This window comes from Cygnus atratus, chromosome 2 (assembly GCF_013377495.2).
Source record: "Cygnus atratus isolate AKBS03 ecotype Queensland, Australia chromosome 2, CAtr_DNAZoo_HiC_assembly, whole genome shotgun sequence".
Lineage (NCBI taxonomy): Eukaryota > Metazoa > Chordata > Aves > Anseriformes > Anatidae > Cygnus > Cygnus atratus.
In genome coordinates, this window is record NC_066363.1 from 51,322,671 (window position 1) to 51,336,125 (window position 13,455).

General features: G+C 37.9%; 1 protein-coding gene across 1 annotated transcript in view; it reads right to left on the reverse strand.

The window, feature by feature from the left end:
* The window catches only part of CDKAL1 (CDK5 regulatory subunit associated protein 1 like 1), a 434,104-nt gene that overhangs the window by 291,269 nt on the left and 129,380 nt on the right, over positions 1–13,455 (reverse strand). Inside the window, exon 6 of the mRNA XM_035549604.2 lies at positions 10,166–10,262. Coding sequence (XP_035405497.1) covers positions 10,166–10,262 — 97 coding nt within the window. The remainder of the gene's footprint in view (positions 1–10,165; positions 10,263–13,455) is intronic.

The window sequence follows — 13,455 nt, forward strand, 5'->3', positions numbered from 1 at the left end:
AGCTCTACCAGCCGCTGGGGTGCTCCCCTCTTCCCAGCCTAGAGACAAAAATAGCAGATGAGAGAGAACGTAACAAGAAGCTGAGGATATTGTGAGGAAGACTACAGGAGAGAAAAATTATGAGAAGTAAGTATAGCAGGGGAAAGACACTGGAACATGGGAAGAAACTAAAAATACCATGGTCGAGGTTAAGAGAACAGGACATTGTTCTGGACTTAATGCAGGGAGTGTTTGGAAATGGAAGGAAAAGCCCTAATATTTAATGATCATGACATAACACCTCTAGCAAAGATGACAAGTTTATGTTCTGGTGTTACACTTGCCTAAATTCACATAATGTTATAAATAGTTCAGACGTTTCTTTAAATATTCTTTATATAAAGTTAATGACAAATAATATACCAAAGGGTATATAGTGTAAGTAGAAAGAATCAGCATTAACACTGCAAAATTAAACACTCAAATTCTAAAAGTTGACATTCTTCCTACAACTTTCATGCAAGGTGCATATTCTATGTAATGTTTAGTAGGAATGCACATATAAATTTATATATAATGCATAAAACCAACACTCAGAAAGCCCTACTTTGTACATTTAAATTAGTTCAGAATCTTTTCCACAATACTGATTTTTAAACACTGCTTCAGTCAGATGTACATGATAGGCACTAGATTTAGTATGATTTTTGCATTCATCTGCTTGGAGGTTTTTGTTTGTTTTGTTTGATTTGTTTTTTGTTGTTTGTTTGTTTGTTTCAGAAACAAGCACAAAAGCACATGACGCACAGGCATCAAGAGCTGAACCTGGTCTGCAACAAAGGAGCTTGGAACTTGGATCACTTGCATCAAAGCTACTGAATCTATGTGCCCTTAAGCCACTGTTTTTGTCATTTCCTGTAAACAAATGTCTGCACAATCATCTCTATTTCATTTTTCAATTGGTCTAATAACAGGTAAAAAAAAGATCATCTGTAGTTTGGTGTCTGACCTAGAGTTCCCCGCTGAAGTCAGTGGGAATCTGTTCTTTTCCTGGCCTGGATTTTGGATCAAGTCCATGTTAAACTTTAAAAAAAAAAAAAAAAAAAACTTTTGAAATAGAGCCTCTTCCAAACACAAATCTCTGCCACTTCTGATTTCTTAATAAAGCATATTAGTTACGAACTCTAGAAATTCAGTTATTCAAAGTATCACTAATATTGATGTTTTATTAGTCTTATAAAAGACATATTTAAGTCCTTTTCTGGATTCCAAGCATCTATATTATGGACATATACCTATATTTATAGCAATCTACTCATAAACAAAGCACACATAAGCACTTATGTGGAATACATGCATATTTTCATGCTTGTAAACATATCCATTTCATATAGAGATAAGTTTAAAAAAATATGACCTAAGACACTTACACATGGATTTTCTATTTAGATTTTAAAAAGCAACTTCGAATGTGTATGAATTTAAAATTATAAGCACAGACACAGAACAGTCTCTGCCAAATACATTGCCCAAAATATTATTGCTACATATCTCAATACTAAACTGTTTAAGTTCGTAATAATTAAAAAAAAAAAAAAACAATGGTTCACAACCTGAACCACCTCTATAATTACTTTCTGTATACCTGGGGAATTTTTGCATAGCCCTGAACCCTCTGTTAAATAAAAACAGGGGGGAAAAAAGTGTATTTTCATTTTATCGGATAAATTAAATTAATCTGGATATGTCTGTCAAGAAGAAGGTTCGTGAAAGTAATTAAAATTATTCATCTTGGAAGTAATGAGAACTGCAACCAGGAATGGATGTGTACTCGGCTTTATATGTTAGTTCCCACACTAAGCATTTTTCATTTGCAATTATTGGAAATTGTTTGGCTAAAGCCCCAAGCCCTGAAAAAGAAAATACTGAATGCTTCCAATCTTCATTTCAAATATCTCAGTAAAACTGAGCTGAATCTGGTGTAAGAGAAGAGAAGTGTTTCGGTGATTTGTATTTAAAAAAAAAAAAAAGAATAAAAATAAGAAAAAGAAAAAAATCACAAACTCATGGCAATGAAGTTGCCTTGGCTGTATGGAGGCCTGCAGGATTCCTTTCAGCATATCTCACTGACCTTTTGGACAATTCTGTTCAAGAGTGGTATCAAGAGCATCCATAAACCTTCTTGACCCAATGATGTCTCCAACAGGCATTGAGAAGCCCCTAAAGCAAGAAGACTTAAAGTTCTTATTGGTACATGAAGGGCAAAAACACCACTCCTCAACATTTCTTTGCAGCAAGCCTGAAAAATCAGAACCTTCAGGACTGACAACAGGTACACTGCTGCTGGATATAGCACTATACTTAGCTCCACAGATTGTGTGATCTTGTTTCTAGTGTAAGCGTCCACACAGTGGACTTTTTATCCATTATAGACGGTTCTCCATTAGGATTTGGGTGGAACAAAAACTAAGGACAGACTGGAGCAGACAGCTGAGCAGGAATACAAGGGAAAAAAAGAAGGCTGATGCACAAATCTGGGCTGAGATGGATATAGAACAGGAGCAGAGGCAGGGCCCAAGGGATGAAGGGGTAGCTAAAGCAGAAAACCAGTTGGAGAAAAAGCAAAGAAAAAGACAGTTACATCAAAGCATGAAGACCAAGTTGAAATGAAAACCAGGAAAAATCTTTGAGCTTTCCTGGTGTGATCAAAGCTAGGCATTTAGTACAGCTCAGTAATGACATGCATCCAGCACCTAGATGAGGAAGACATCAGATATCCATGCTGAGGCTGAAGCTACACTACAGATCACACCTGAACACACAAGTACACGTCAGTCACTTTTCAAACCACTCCCTCCCAGGACAGCCTGGCACTCCCTGGGTGAAAAGCCCTGAGCTCTCTGACAGAGCCCTAGTAATTAGCTAGAAGACTATACAAATGCACACATGGTCCATTTGTCATCAGAGAAAGTCCCCCAGTTCCCTTTGTACTGTCATTATCACATTCAACAGATGACTGCTGGATGTAAACAGCCCAAAGACATGCTTGCAATGTGCTATGTCTGCAATCTCGCACTAGGTGATTTGTGACTACAGACAGACATGCATGTTTGAGGATGGTCACGCAAATGCTTCCAAGTGCTCAGCCATGATCTGAGTTGTCTCAGAAGCAGTATTAAAATCCTGAAACTGTTTTGCAAGGCAAACTGGAAAAAATATAACCTCTAAGAGAGCCCCAATAATCTCCGAGTACACTTAAGGGGTAGTTAAAAGTGAGAGGTTGCACATTTACCTGGAAATTTTCTACCAGGCAGAACTCAGTAATCTCAGGACAAAGAACACCATCTAGAAAAGTGCACCCATAAATCTCAGAACAAATAACGCTATCTAGAAAAGTGCACCCATGTACCTAACACGCACGAGAAACTCTTTCCAACTTTCTCTTCAGGCCAAGACCAAGGAAAGCGCCAAGACCCTGCAAAGATCCCGCACTGCCATGAATGAAGATGAAACAGTAGGACGTCATCCAAAATTTAGTGAAATAAAGACTTTTTTTTTTTTCAGTTTAATGTGCCGATTCAATTAAGGACGGAAGTACTTTGTGGGTCAAGAGATTTGAACCAAACTCCCTTTGAAGTGATGGGACCAGCACAAAAGAGGAGAGATGGTCTTCAGATGTCCCTTATCAACCGAAGCTAGATAATAAGGGCTAAACTTCAGAAACGCAAAGATAGCCGATGTATTAAGGGTCTTTTCTGAGTGCCTCAGCGTGCTTTCTCAGTGGCTGTAGCTACAGTATGAAAACAGAGGCTGATTGTGAAAACAAGCAATTCACGAATGTTGAGTATTTTCTGAAGGACTGTCTTTTAATGGAGTCTGTGACAAGGGCATCTAAGGCACCGCAGAAACACTGTTTGGTTCAAGCTGCAGCGCCAAAGAAGCTGAGGAACGACCTGGCCAAACGATGTATTGCAGAAGAGGTGGGAATGCTTAGGGCCTCCTGGCAGGCTACATAATGAAAGAAAAAGTATTCATTTTCTCTCCTCTTAATACAGCCCAGAGATAATTTTAGACAGAGTCAGCTACAGCAGGCATGTTTACACCAGAGGCACATTGCCCCTTGCCAGCTGTTGCGGTGCTCGTGATTTCTGGATAACTCATGCCACTGCCCGTTACATGGCGACTGTTCTGGTCCCATTTGAAGAGGATTAAATCCTACGAGATGAGCATTTAAATTCCTTCAGAAAATATCAACGAGCCAGAGACAAAGCGTGAGACCTCTGACACTTTTGGCTGAGAAGCTGGTGGTTTCCCCCTCAGATGAGTCCCAGCTCTCACAGTGACTGCCAAAGTTACCACCATTTAAAAATGGCGGGGAGACTCCCTTTAAAAATAACCTTCTCAAGGATCTTCCTCTGAAGTAAATGAAGGTTCTCCCCTGAATCTCCCCAGTTCCTTTCAGGGCAATTTTCCTTCTATCACAGGAGGTCTGAAGGCAGAACTCTGGCATCGACAGGGCAGTGACAACCCCTTGAGAAAATACTCCTGGAGTTTCTCTTGACTGTCCTTCCTCTGCCACAGCTGGTGTTTCCCAGAGAGAGAAATTTATCTGAGGTAACAAGCAATGAGAAAGTACATCAAATATCAGAAAGAGACTATCAAAAAAAAAAAAAGTTCCTGAAGCCAGTAAAGGAGGGACAAAAGACCAGAAATGCTGTAGACTAAAAATTTTTGTTGAATGAAAAAAAGAAAGCCATCTCAGCAAACCAAAAAAATAAACCCCAAAATTGTTAAAGCTGAGAACAGGGCACCAGGGACATGGGGAGGGGCAGTATCTCGCCTGCACAGTATGAGGCTACTGCTGATGCAGCCGCCGTCTGGACTTAGCTGCTTGTGCACGCCTCAAGACAGAACATACACAACACAATGGCCTGAAGTAAAACAAGCTTTTATCTTCAGCTAAGAAAAACCCTACTCATCTTTGATTTTCACTCCCGTATATAAGAAACAAATCAGTTACTAAATAGATATAATAATCTTAGGTTAATATAGGTTGGTCTTCATTTAAAATAATCTTAAACCCACTCTTCATATTCCTTCAGATTTCTACTCCAGTTCCACCAACTCTGTTTCACCTCACCTTCTTTAGGCAGCTCAGTCAGATGTTGCAGCCTAAAAGTCTGCTCAGCCTATGCCCTCTCTAAAGCCGGTAAAAGGGAAATACCCAGCTTCAAAAGTAACTTCAGATCTTCTAAAATCTATATGATCTTAGAGATAATTATCTTCACTGACCATAAAGGCAGCTGAGCAAAACAGACTCTCAAATTACAGGACCTCAGTTAGGCAGCATAAATCCAGGGCTTAATACGTAACTTCAAAAGGCATGTGACTGGACACTTTGACTTCAGAGGGATAACATCTGTGTTTAAAACCTTTGCTGAATCAGAAAAACTCTGGCCACACTCATGGGCAAAATTCTGATTTAAGAAGGTATACTGAGAACAGACTCTAGACCAACTTTAAAGGGAAGCAGACTACCTCGGAAAAGCATGTCAGCAATTGATGATCATTGCTAAACCCTGACACAGCTTAGGTGTCATTTTCATCTAAACTAATTCTTATGCCTTTTAATTCATAGAGCAGTACGTAACTACTGTGGAAAGGAAAAGTACCTATTTCCACGTCATTTTTCAGTTTAAAATCATGTGCTTCAATGCAATTCCTTCCTGACTCTCCAGGCTCATAGCTGAATGTCAGCATGGTGAGCCAGAGCCAACCAGCTGAGTGCTTCTGACTGAGCTTGAACTTTGGCCACAAGTTAGAGCAGAACAGCGTGCACCTGTTCCTTGGGCTTGCAGCATACTTTCCAAGAAGTTCTCCTAATGCAAATCACTCAAAATAAAATTCCATCTAATTTACCTTTCATGAAGTACACACTGGATCTTTGAATTTATACATATTTACATATTTATAATAGGCCTGCAGCTAAAGGGCAGCCAACAGAGAGGCTTGCAATCTTTAATGCAGTCAGGTCTTACAAACTCTGCAAGGTATGGAGAGGCATTGTGGCTGCTTGGCAGATGTCACAAACTGAACTGTACATCAGAAATATAGTACAATTATATATATGGTCCTCATTTAGGACGCCAAAGCAGTAGTGCTATACAGACATTTGGCATCTTATTGAGATTATGCTGATCTTTTTTCACAATGGCACTTAAAACTGCTCACTGAAGGTTTTTTGTTTGGTTGGTTTGGTTTGGTTTTGGTTTTGGCTTTTACAGAGAACTAAGGCACATTAAATTTAAAAGTGTACACCAATTACAGATGCACAGCTTAAGAAGTCAAGTGCCTTTTTAAAAAATGTATTTCTCAATTTTTACACCAAACTATTTCATAACAGTGCCACTGCTATATGTGCTGCTATTAGAATTGCCCAGCATTTGAGTTTTAAACTCTAGTTTTAAAATTACCTAAAGCTTGTCTTATAGAGTAGAACAACAACAGAAAAAGGTAATTAGGAGGCCACAGGAATTAAGAGAATCCCTACACAGAGATTTGATGGCTTCTGTGCTTCAGGCTCAACTCTGACCAAAAACCCTGTAGTAAATCTACTGTGCACAGGACCTGCACATTCTGCCTGAAAAGTGTAGCAGCAGAGACGGGATTACCATGTTGGTGACATTGATTTTATCTTGCAGAGATAAGAGAATGGGCTGAAATTCTTCTTCCCCTGGAAAATGGGTATACAGCAGCAGAAGAAAGACAGTTTGTCTGTGATGCTAGGTCTTACATTGGGAAAGATAGGGAAGGAAGCAGAATTTGGTATTGACATTCTTATTCAGCAATCAAGGAGATTCATACATCTGCAGAGCTATGGTGCGCCTTTAATGGGATACATATGTGCATTAGGCTCCATGCTTGCAGTATGCATGCTGATACAGTACACTCATATCCAGTAGGTCTGATGATTTAAAAGTACAGGTGGCACAGTGATTTTGAAGCATCTCAGATATGCGGTGGGCCCTTAGCAAACTAATCAGAGCTCCAGCATGATAGCATTATTTCAACATCAAACACCTTAACTCTAGAAAATTGTCAAAGAAACAAAACATCTCACTCCATTCCAATAGTTCAAATTATCACTGGAAACAAGGGGTTTGTATGCCTTCTGCATTCAACTCAGGAAATCAGGAAACACTACCGCTACTTAGATCCATCATAAATACCAGAACATAGCCGACCTGCTAAACCTTTCAGTCTCCTCTGTCCCTCCCTTCCCTTCCTCTATAATCCCCACAAAATAGTCAGTATAGACTAAGTCACATATCCTTTTTTCGGGAACTTACAATGAAAAGTGAGGGACAACTTTATCTATGAAAGTTACTGTTTCTCTTTGCAATACTACGTATGCACTTGAGTTTGAAGTGGGTACAGTACTCAAAACATAAGCGAGTAGTTTCTGGAAACCACCAGGGTGTAAATGCTTGTGAACCTATTATGTATTTTGTGTACACTGCACACTTGGTGTGTTAATTACTACCTAGAGCTTCCTCCTTCCTGAAAACAGCTCCTTTATCTTAGTCACATTATGTTATGGCTTACCTTATATACAGCCTATGACAATGCCACAACCCACATTATTTTTAAAAAGTGATAATGGTTTTAAAGAAACACAAAAGTACAGGAACATCAGAAATTATAACACAGATATGAAGTTGCCCTTCCTTCCCTCTTGCCCAACTTGAACAATAAATAAAAAATAGTAGAAGTTGTGTACTGTATTTCTAAGGCACAGCTCAAAACAAGCCTTCAGTTACCAGAATTTCACTGGTAATTACATCACAACTCCTTCATCATACCAAGATGAGCAAAAAAGACCTCTGACACACATTGCCTTTCAAAGCCACCCCAAAGGAGTTATAATTGCTGGTAAATAACCACTTCCTCAGACAACACAAAAAAATAAAAATAAAAAAATAGCAGAGCTTACATAAGCAACAATTAATCAACTGCATCTCTCAGCCAAGATGAAGATGAGACCAACCTGGTGGCAAAGACTGCCACAACTACACTCGTAAGCTTACAATTTTAAACTCAGATAAGTGTCCAGCTGCCAACAGAACATTGTCTATTTTTCAATTCTGTCAAAACTGCCTTTCAAGAAATATTTTGCAGTAGTAACATAATTCTTATCCTTTAAATATAGCTATCCCACACACTCTTTGTAAAATGAGAAGAAAGCCTTAAATATACAAACTGAAAACAAAGATAATATCTGTTGTTGGCTCTGCTTCTGTTAATAGCTATGCCTAAATTTTAAGACCTTTGAGCTTAAGCATCTAAGTAAATTTTATGACATCAATGACAGTTAGAAGACAGTGTCCTTATTGCATAGATCACATTTCAGTATTTTCAGGTCTAACTCAGTATTTTGGAAAGCTACAGTAACAGCCTAATACAACTCCTAACAGAAGTCTGTCTGTAATAAATACTAAATTGCAAATATTTTCATTAACCACTGGCTCTAGGCATCAAGATTAAAATGAAGAGGCTAATTTTCAGAAATTGCATACTACTTCAAAAGGAAAGTGAAAAAATAAAGGAAAAAATATAAAATAAAATCAAACTTTGGGTCCCCCAAACTTCCCAACTCATCAGAACTGAAATATAAGATAACAGCCTTGGCCAAAGGATTGTGACACATTCATTTTATAGCCATGTAATATACTTTTTATCTGTCTTCATACGTGTAGATACCTTCATATTCATTATATGAACAATCACAGGTCATACAAATCCATGAAATCCATTCACCTTTTTTTCCCTATCCTGCTGCACAGAGTAATCTACACTTAATTAGTTGGAGTCATAGAGATGACAGAGCACCACAGTTCCCTTGCATGTAATTTTGTAAAATAAGACTGCACAGTGCACTGGAAAATTTGTTTATTCATTTGAACTGTAACTATCAGTGCATTGTCATCTATACAGATAAGTGTGGCGTTTTACAGCCCCTGAGTATCATTTCTGAGCAATGAGTTAATTTATAGGCATTAGCATGTCACTGAGAATGCATCTGGAAAAAAAAAAAGGAAGATAAAACATTTTGAGTGACAGTAGTAATTAAAAAAGTCAATCAAACAGCACAAAGTCTATCTTTACAAAGAATTCCAATAAATCATTTAATGAATTCATCTTTTTCCTAATCGCAAACTACGATTTTACTTCTAAATTACTTTGAACAATTGCATCTTACATGCTCTTCTAATGAAATCTTTGCAATATTTTGTTGTTCTTCCTTTATCTTAGTTTCAATCTGAATTCATCAAACTGAAGTGGAAACACATTGACCTCTCTACATTTTTAATGCAGGAAAGATGCTGTGCAATCATCTGCTCTGACTTAACATAATAAAGGACAACTTCACTCTGTAATTCACACACTGAATCCAATGACGGTGTTTCAATTCATACATGCCATTTCATCCAGTTTTAACCTAAAGCCTTAAACAATGACAAATCTTTTCTAGCTTGTGCTTTGACTCCCAGATTTTCAGGAGGATTTCACAAAGGTGAATCAATTAGACAGTATTGCTTCATCCCAAAGGATACTGAAAGCACTTCACTAGCTGAATTATGCCAAAAGCTCTCAGGTAAAGCTTTTCAAGGTAAAGCTTGGTAACTGTTTAACAACTCAGTCACTGGTGGATTTAACTCTTCAGACTGCCTCAGGTTTAACCAAAATGATCATTGCCTTTTGTCTTAATAGTACAGGGGGGAAAAAACAATACCTAACATCAAACCCTCAGCTGTGTCTGTGTAACATTTTGCTCTAGTCTTCTATACATCTTTCACTGATTTTAATAAAGGGTGTATTTGTTCATCTTAATGCAAATAAACTGTCGTATTTTAAACAATATGGTAATGGCTATCTTCATCCCATTAAGGCTACAAATGGCACTTAAAATCATTTCTGCCAACAGTATCCATGTATCCTTGTCCCCTCGACCCACAACCAAAGCAGATCACTGTGGATGCAAGAAAGCTTAAGTACTGCATAATGCAAGCAGACTAACAGAAGTACCAAGTTTCTCCACTGCTTTTCCCAGGAGGAAGTCAATTATGCCTATATAATGACATTGGCCTATTGAAAACTTTGGTTTCTGATTGATAAAGATACATACCCCTATAATACTTAAGCCTTTCAGGTAGTCCTGACGAGGTTGGGCTTGAGGAACACAGCCTGCTAAAACCACTTTCTTGTTCCCTTCTTGGGCTTTCCTAAAGAAGACAGACAGACAGCATTAACATTTTCTAATCTGATCATTTTCAATTTTAAAGTAGTCATACTATGCATGCAACGCGAGAGCAGCCACAATGAAAACATTCCCAAGTCAGAATCAACTTGTACATGTTTGACCTCAGAAACAAAACCAACCCCAATACAACAGAAGAACCCTGTACCAGAGTTCAGGCTACAGCACATGTGGCTCAGTTTGTGAAACATCTACAGAGAGCATTACCATTGTACATCTTGGATGTAAATACAACTTTGAAAGCCCTAATCAAATGTAGTTAATCTTTATTGTCCACAATGACAGCAATTCACAAAGAATCTCATCAAGAAAGATGGGACAGAGAAATTAAGTGTGAGTCAAGAAAAGTTATACAGAATGCAAGGGACATCCTATGCAGATAGGACCCACTAGTTCAGAATGTAAGCAGCTACTTAATACCAGTCAGAAATGACCAATTACATCACTTTTCTAAATTTCTATTGGGAAAAAAAAAATCAGACTGAGCATTTTCAAGCTTTAATTGCTTGTCTTTGGCAGGTAAATGTTTGTGTGAATATTGACTTACATAATTCCTCAACTTTGGTACTACCTTAGCACCAAGTGGGAAACCAAAACATTAAGTTCAAATGGATAACACCATTAATTTCTTCAGTAATATTTTGACTCGCTTTAAATTCAATACTGTGTATTAAGCCATCACTGAATCATGGAACTATAGGAAGCCCTGAACACAAAACAGTGGGATATAAAACCTTCGTATGTTCATTAAACTTTGAAATGATCATTCAAATGATCATTCATTAACGTATGAACCCTTTTAACAATTACTGCATCGTTGCCAACAACCTGGCGAGAATTATATGGAGGGTTTTAAATTAGGTTCAATGTGAGTAGGGGATGGAGATCTGAGCAGCAGCAAGACCCAGGCATTGTTGATGCATTAGAAACCAGAGAAACACCTGAGAAACACCACATAGGAATTACAGCTTCTTCCCTCAAAAAGGTGGCAGGATCAACATCCTGGCTGAAGTACTTCTATACCAATGCACACAGCATGGGCAACAAACAGTGGGAGCTGGAAGCCATCATGTACCTAGAAAACTCTAATATAATTGCTATCCCAAAAACATGGTGGGATGACTTACACAACTGGAGTGCTGTGATGGATGGCTAAAAGGGACTAGGTATATAGCTATATATATATGGCTACATATATACATATATATGGATATATATGGCTATAATGGCTGGGGAGGGACTCTTTGTCAGGGAGTGGAGTGATAGGACAAGGGGAAATGGCTTTAAACCAAAAGAGTGCAGATTTAGATTAGATATAAGGAAGAAATTCTTCACTCTGATGGTGGTGAGGCACTGGAGCAGGTTGCCCAGAGCAGCTGTGGATGCCCCATCCCTGGAGGTGCTCAAGGCCAGGTTGGATGGGGCCTTGGGCAGCCTGGTCTGGTGGGAGGTATCCCTGACTATGGCAGGGGGGTTGGCACTGGGTGGTCTTTAAGGTCTATGATTCCATGATAATCTGCAAAACAGTAGAGAAGAGAATCACTGAATAATTTTAGCAGACTTGCTAGGTCTTTCATACGAGTTGCTCTAAGAACTGTCATTCACAACCTCCTGTTTTATCACAACCTCCTGTCAGACTTCTGTCAAACTGTAACCTTCTAAATGCACATTTTTCTCCAGCAATATATAAATTAATGAAGTGTTTACTGTTATGTTGAAATAGACTAAGTCATATCATAACATTTTTGGTAGAAATTCTCTTATCCAAAATACTCAATTGTTTGTATGACTTTACACTCTTTGGCTTGCTTGAGCTACCTCCCAAACTGAATGCACTAGAGAAAGTAATGTTTGACAAGCACAACAAGGATGCTAAACTACCTGGAAATCTAGATACAAAATTCCAGATACAAATTTAATGAAGAAAAACTTACAAAACCAGACTGATACTACAACCAGCTCTGCTACTGAGTCACAATTTTCACTTTGTAATTATAATGTGGACAAATGTATTTGCAAATTATACCTCAAATGAAAATATAATCTCATAAGAACACAGGAATTGTAAAATTACAGAACACAGCCTATCTTGCCAAATATCTTGTGTAGGCAGCTGCATTAGAAATGAGGTATTTTGACGGAACAAATTAAATATCCTATATACAGACAAGTGTGAATTAACATAAAAATGTATTACACCTATTATCTCATGTCTAACATAAATGCAGTAAATATATCCATAAAGTTTTCCATTTTCTCTTAGTGGAAATTTCAGGAAATCTTCAGATATTCATCATACAGATGGTCGTCTATTGGTCCTCTACTTGCATGCTACAATATTCAATATAAATGTAAATCCTTTCATCTATCCACAGAAATTTTATCAAGGAAGAAAGAACTATAATGAAATGCTAATTTAGTACATTTCTTAGGCTGGGAACCTAGCAACTTGTCTCTAAAATTGGCAATCCTTTTCTTTCAGTGGTAAATATTTAAGGTTTCTGCAAAACTTCTATAGAGGTCACCTACTTCTACTTATCCAAGTTTAAAAAAAGAAAAAAAGAAAAAAAGAAAAAAGAAATATATACCTACTTCATGCATTACCTAAAAATGTCACATACCGCCATGTGACACTCCACTAGCTCAAAGGATAAAAATCGCTACTTACATGGTCTAACAGACTCAACCTAACGCCTCAAGGCAAGACAATAAGACCTGTCTCCAGCAAACAAAGCACCCATCCCTAGGCAACTGTGCATCTGGTATAATCTGCTGCTAGCAACAGCCTTCTCCATCTACTTGAAAACCTGCAAGCACTACAGAGGAAAAAGCTTTTATTCAGGTCTTTTTATCTGAAGAGAAAAATAAACAAAGTTTCCCTTGACACATTAAATGGCATTTTAATGTTATTTCATAGCTTTAACGTTTTGCCATATCTTCTGGGACTACAACTGGAGCTAGGGGGAAGAAAGTTAAACTGAATATTCCTCCTAATAAGCACTGCCTTCATTTAAATGTTTTTTAAAGTTGTGCAGGTCTCTAAAGAATAAAGAATTTTGTACAATGAAATTTTTTGCTTTAAAATGCAATTAAAGAGAAATGTTGGAACTAAATTTTCAATCATAGTCGATTTTCATTGCATCCATGTTACACTGTAC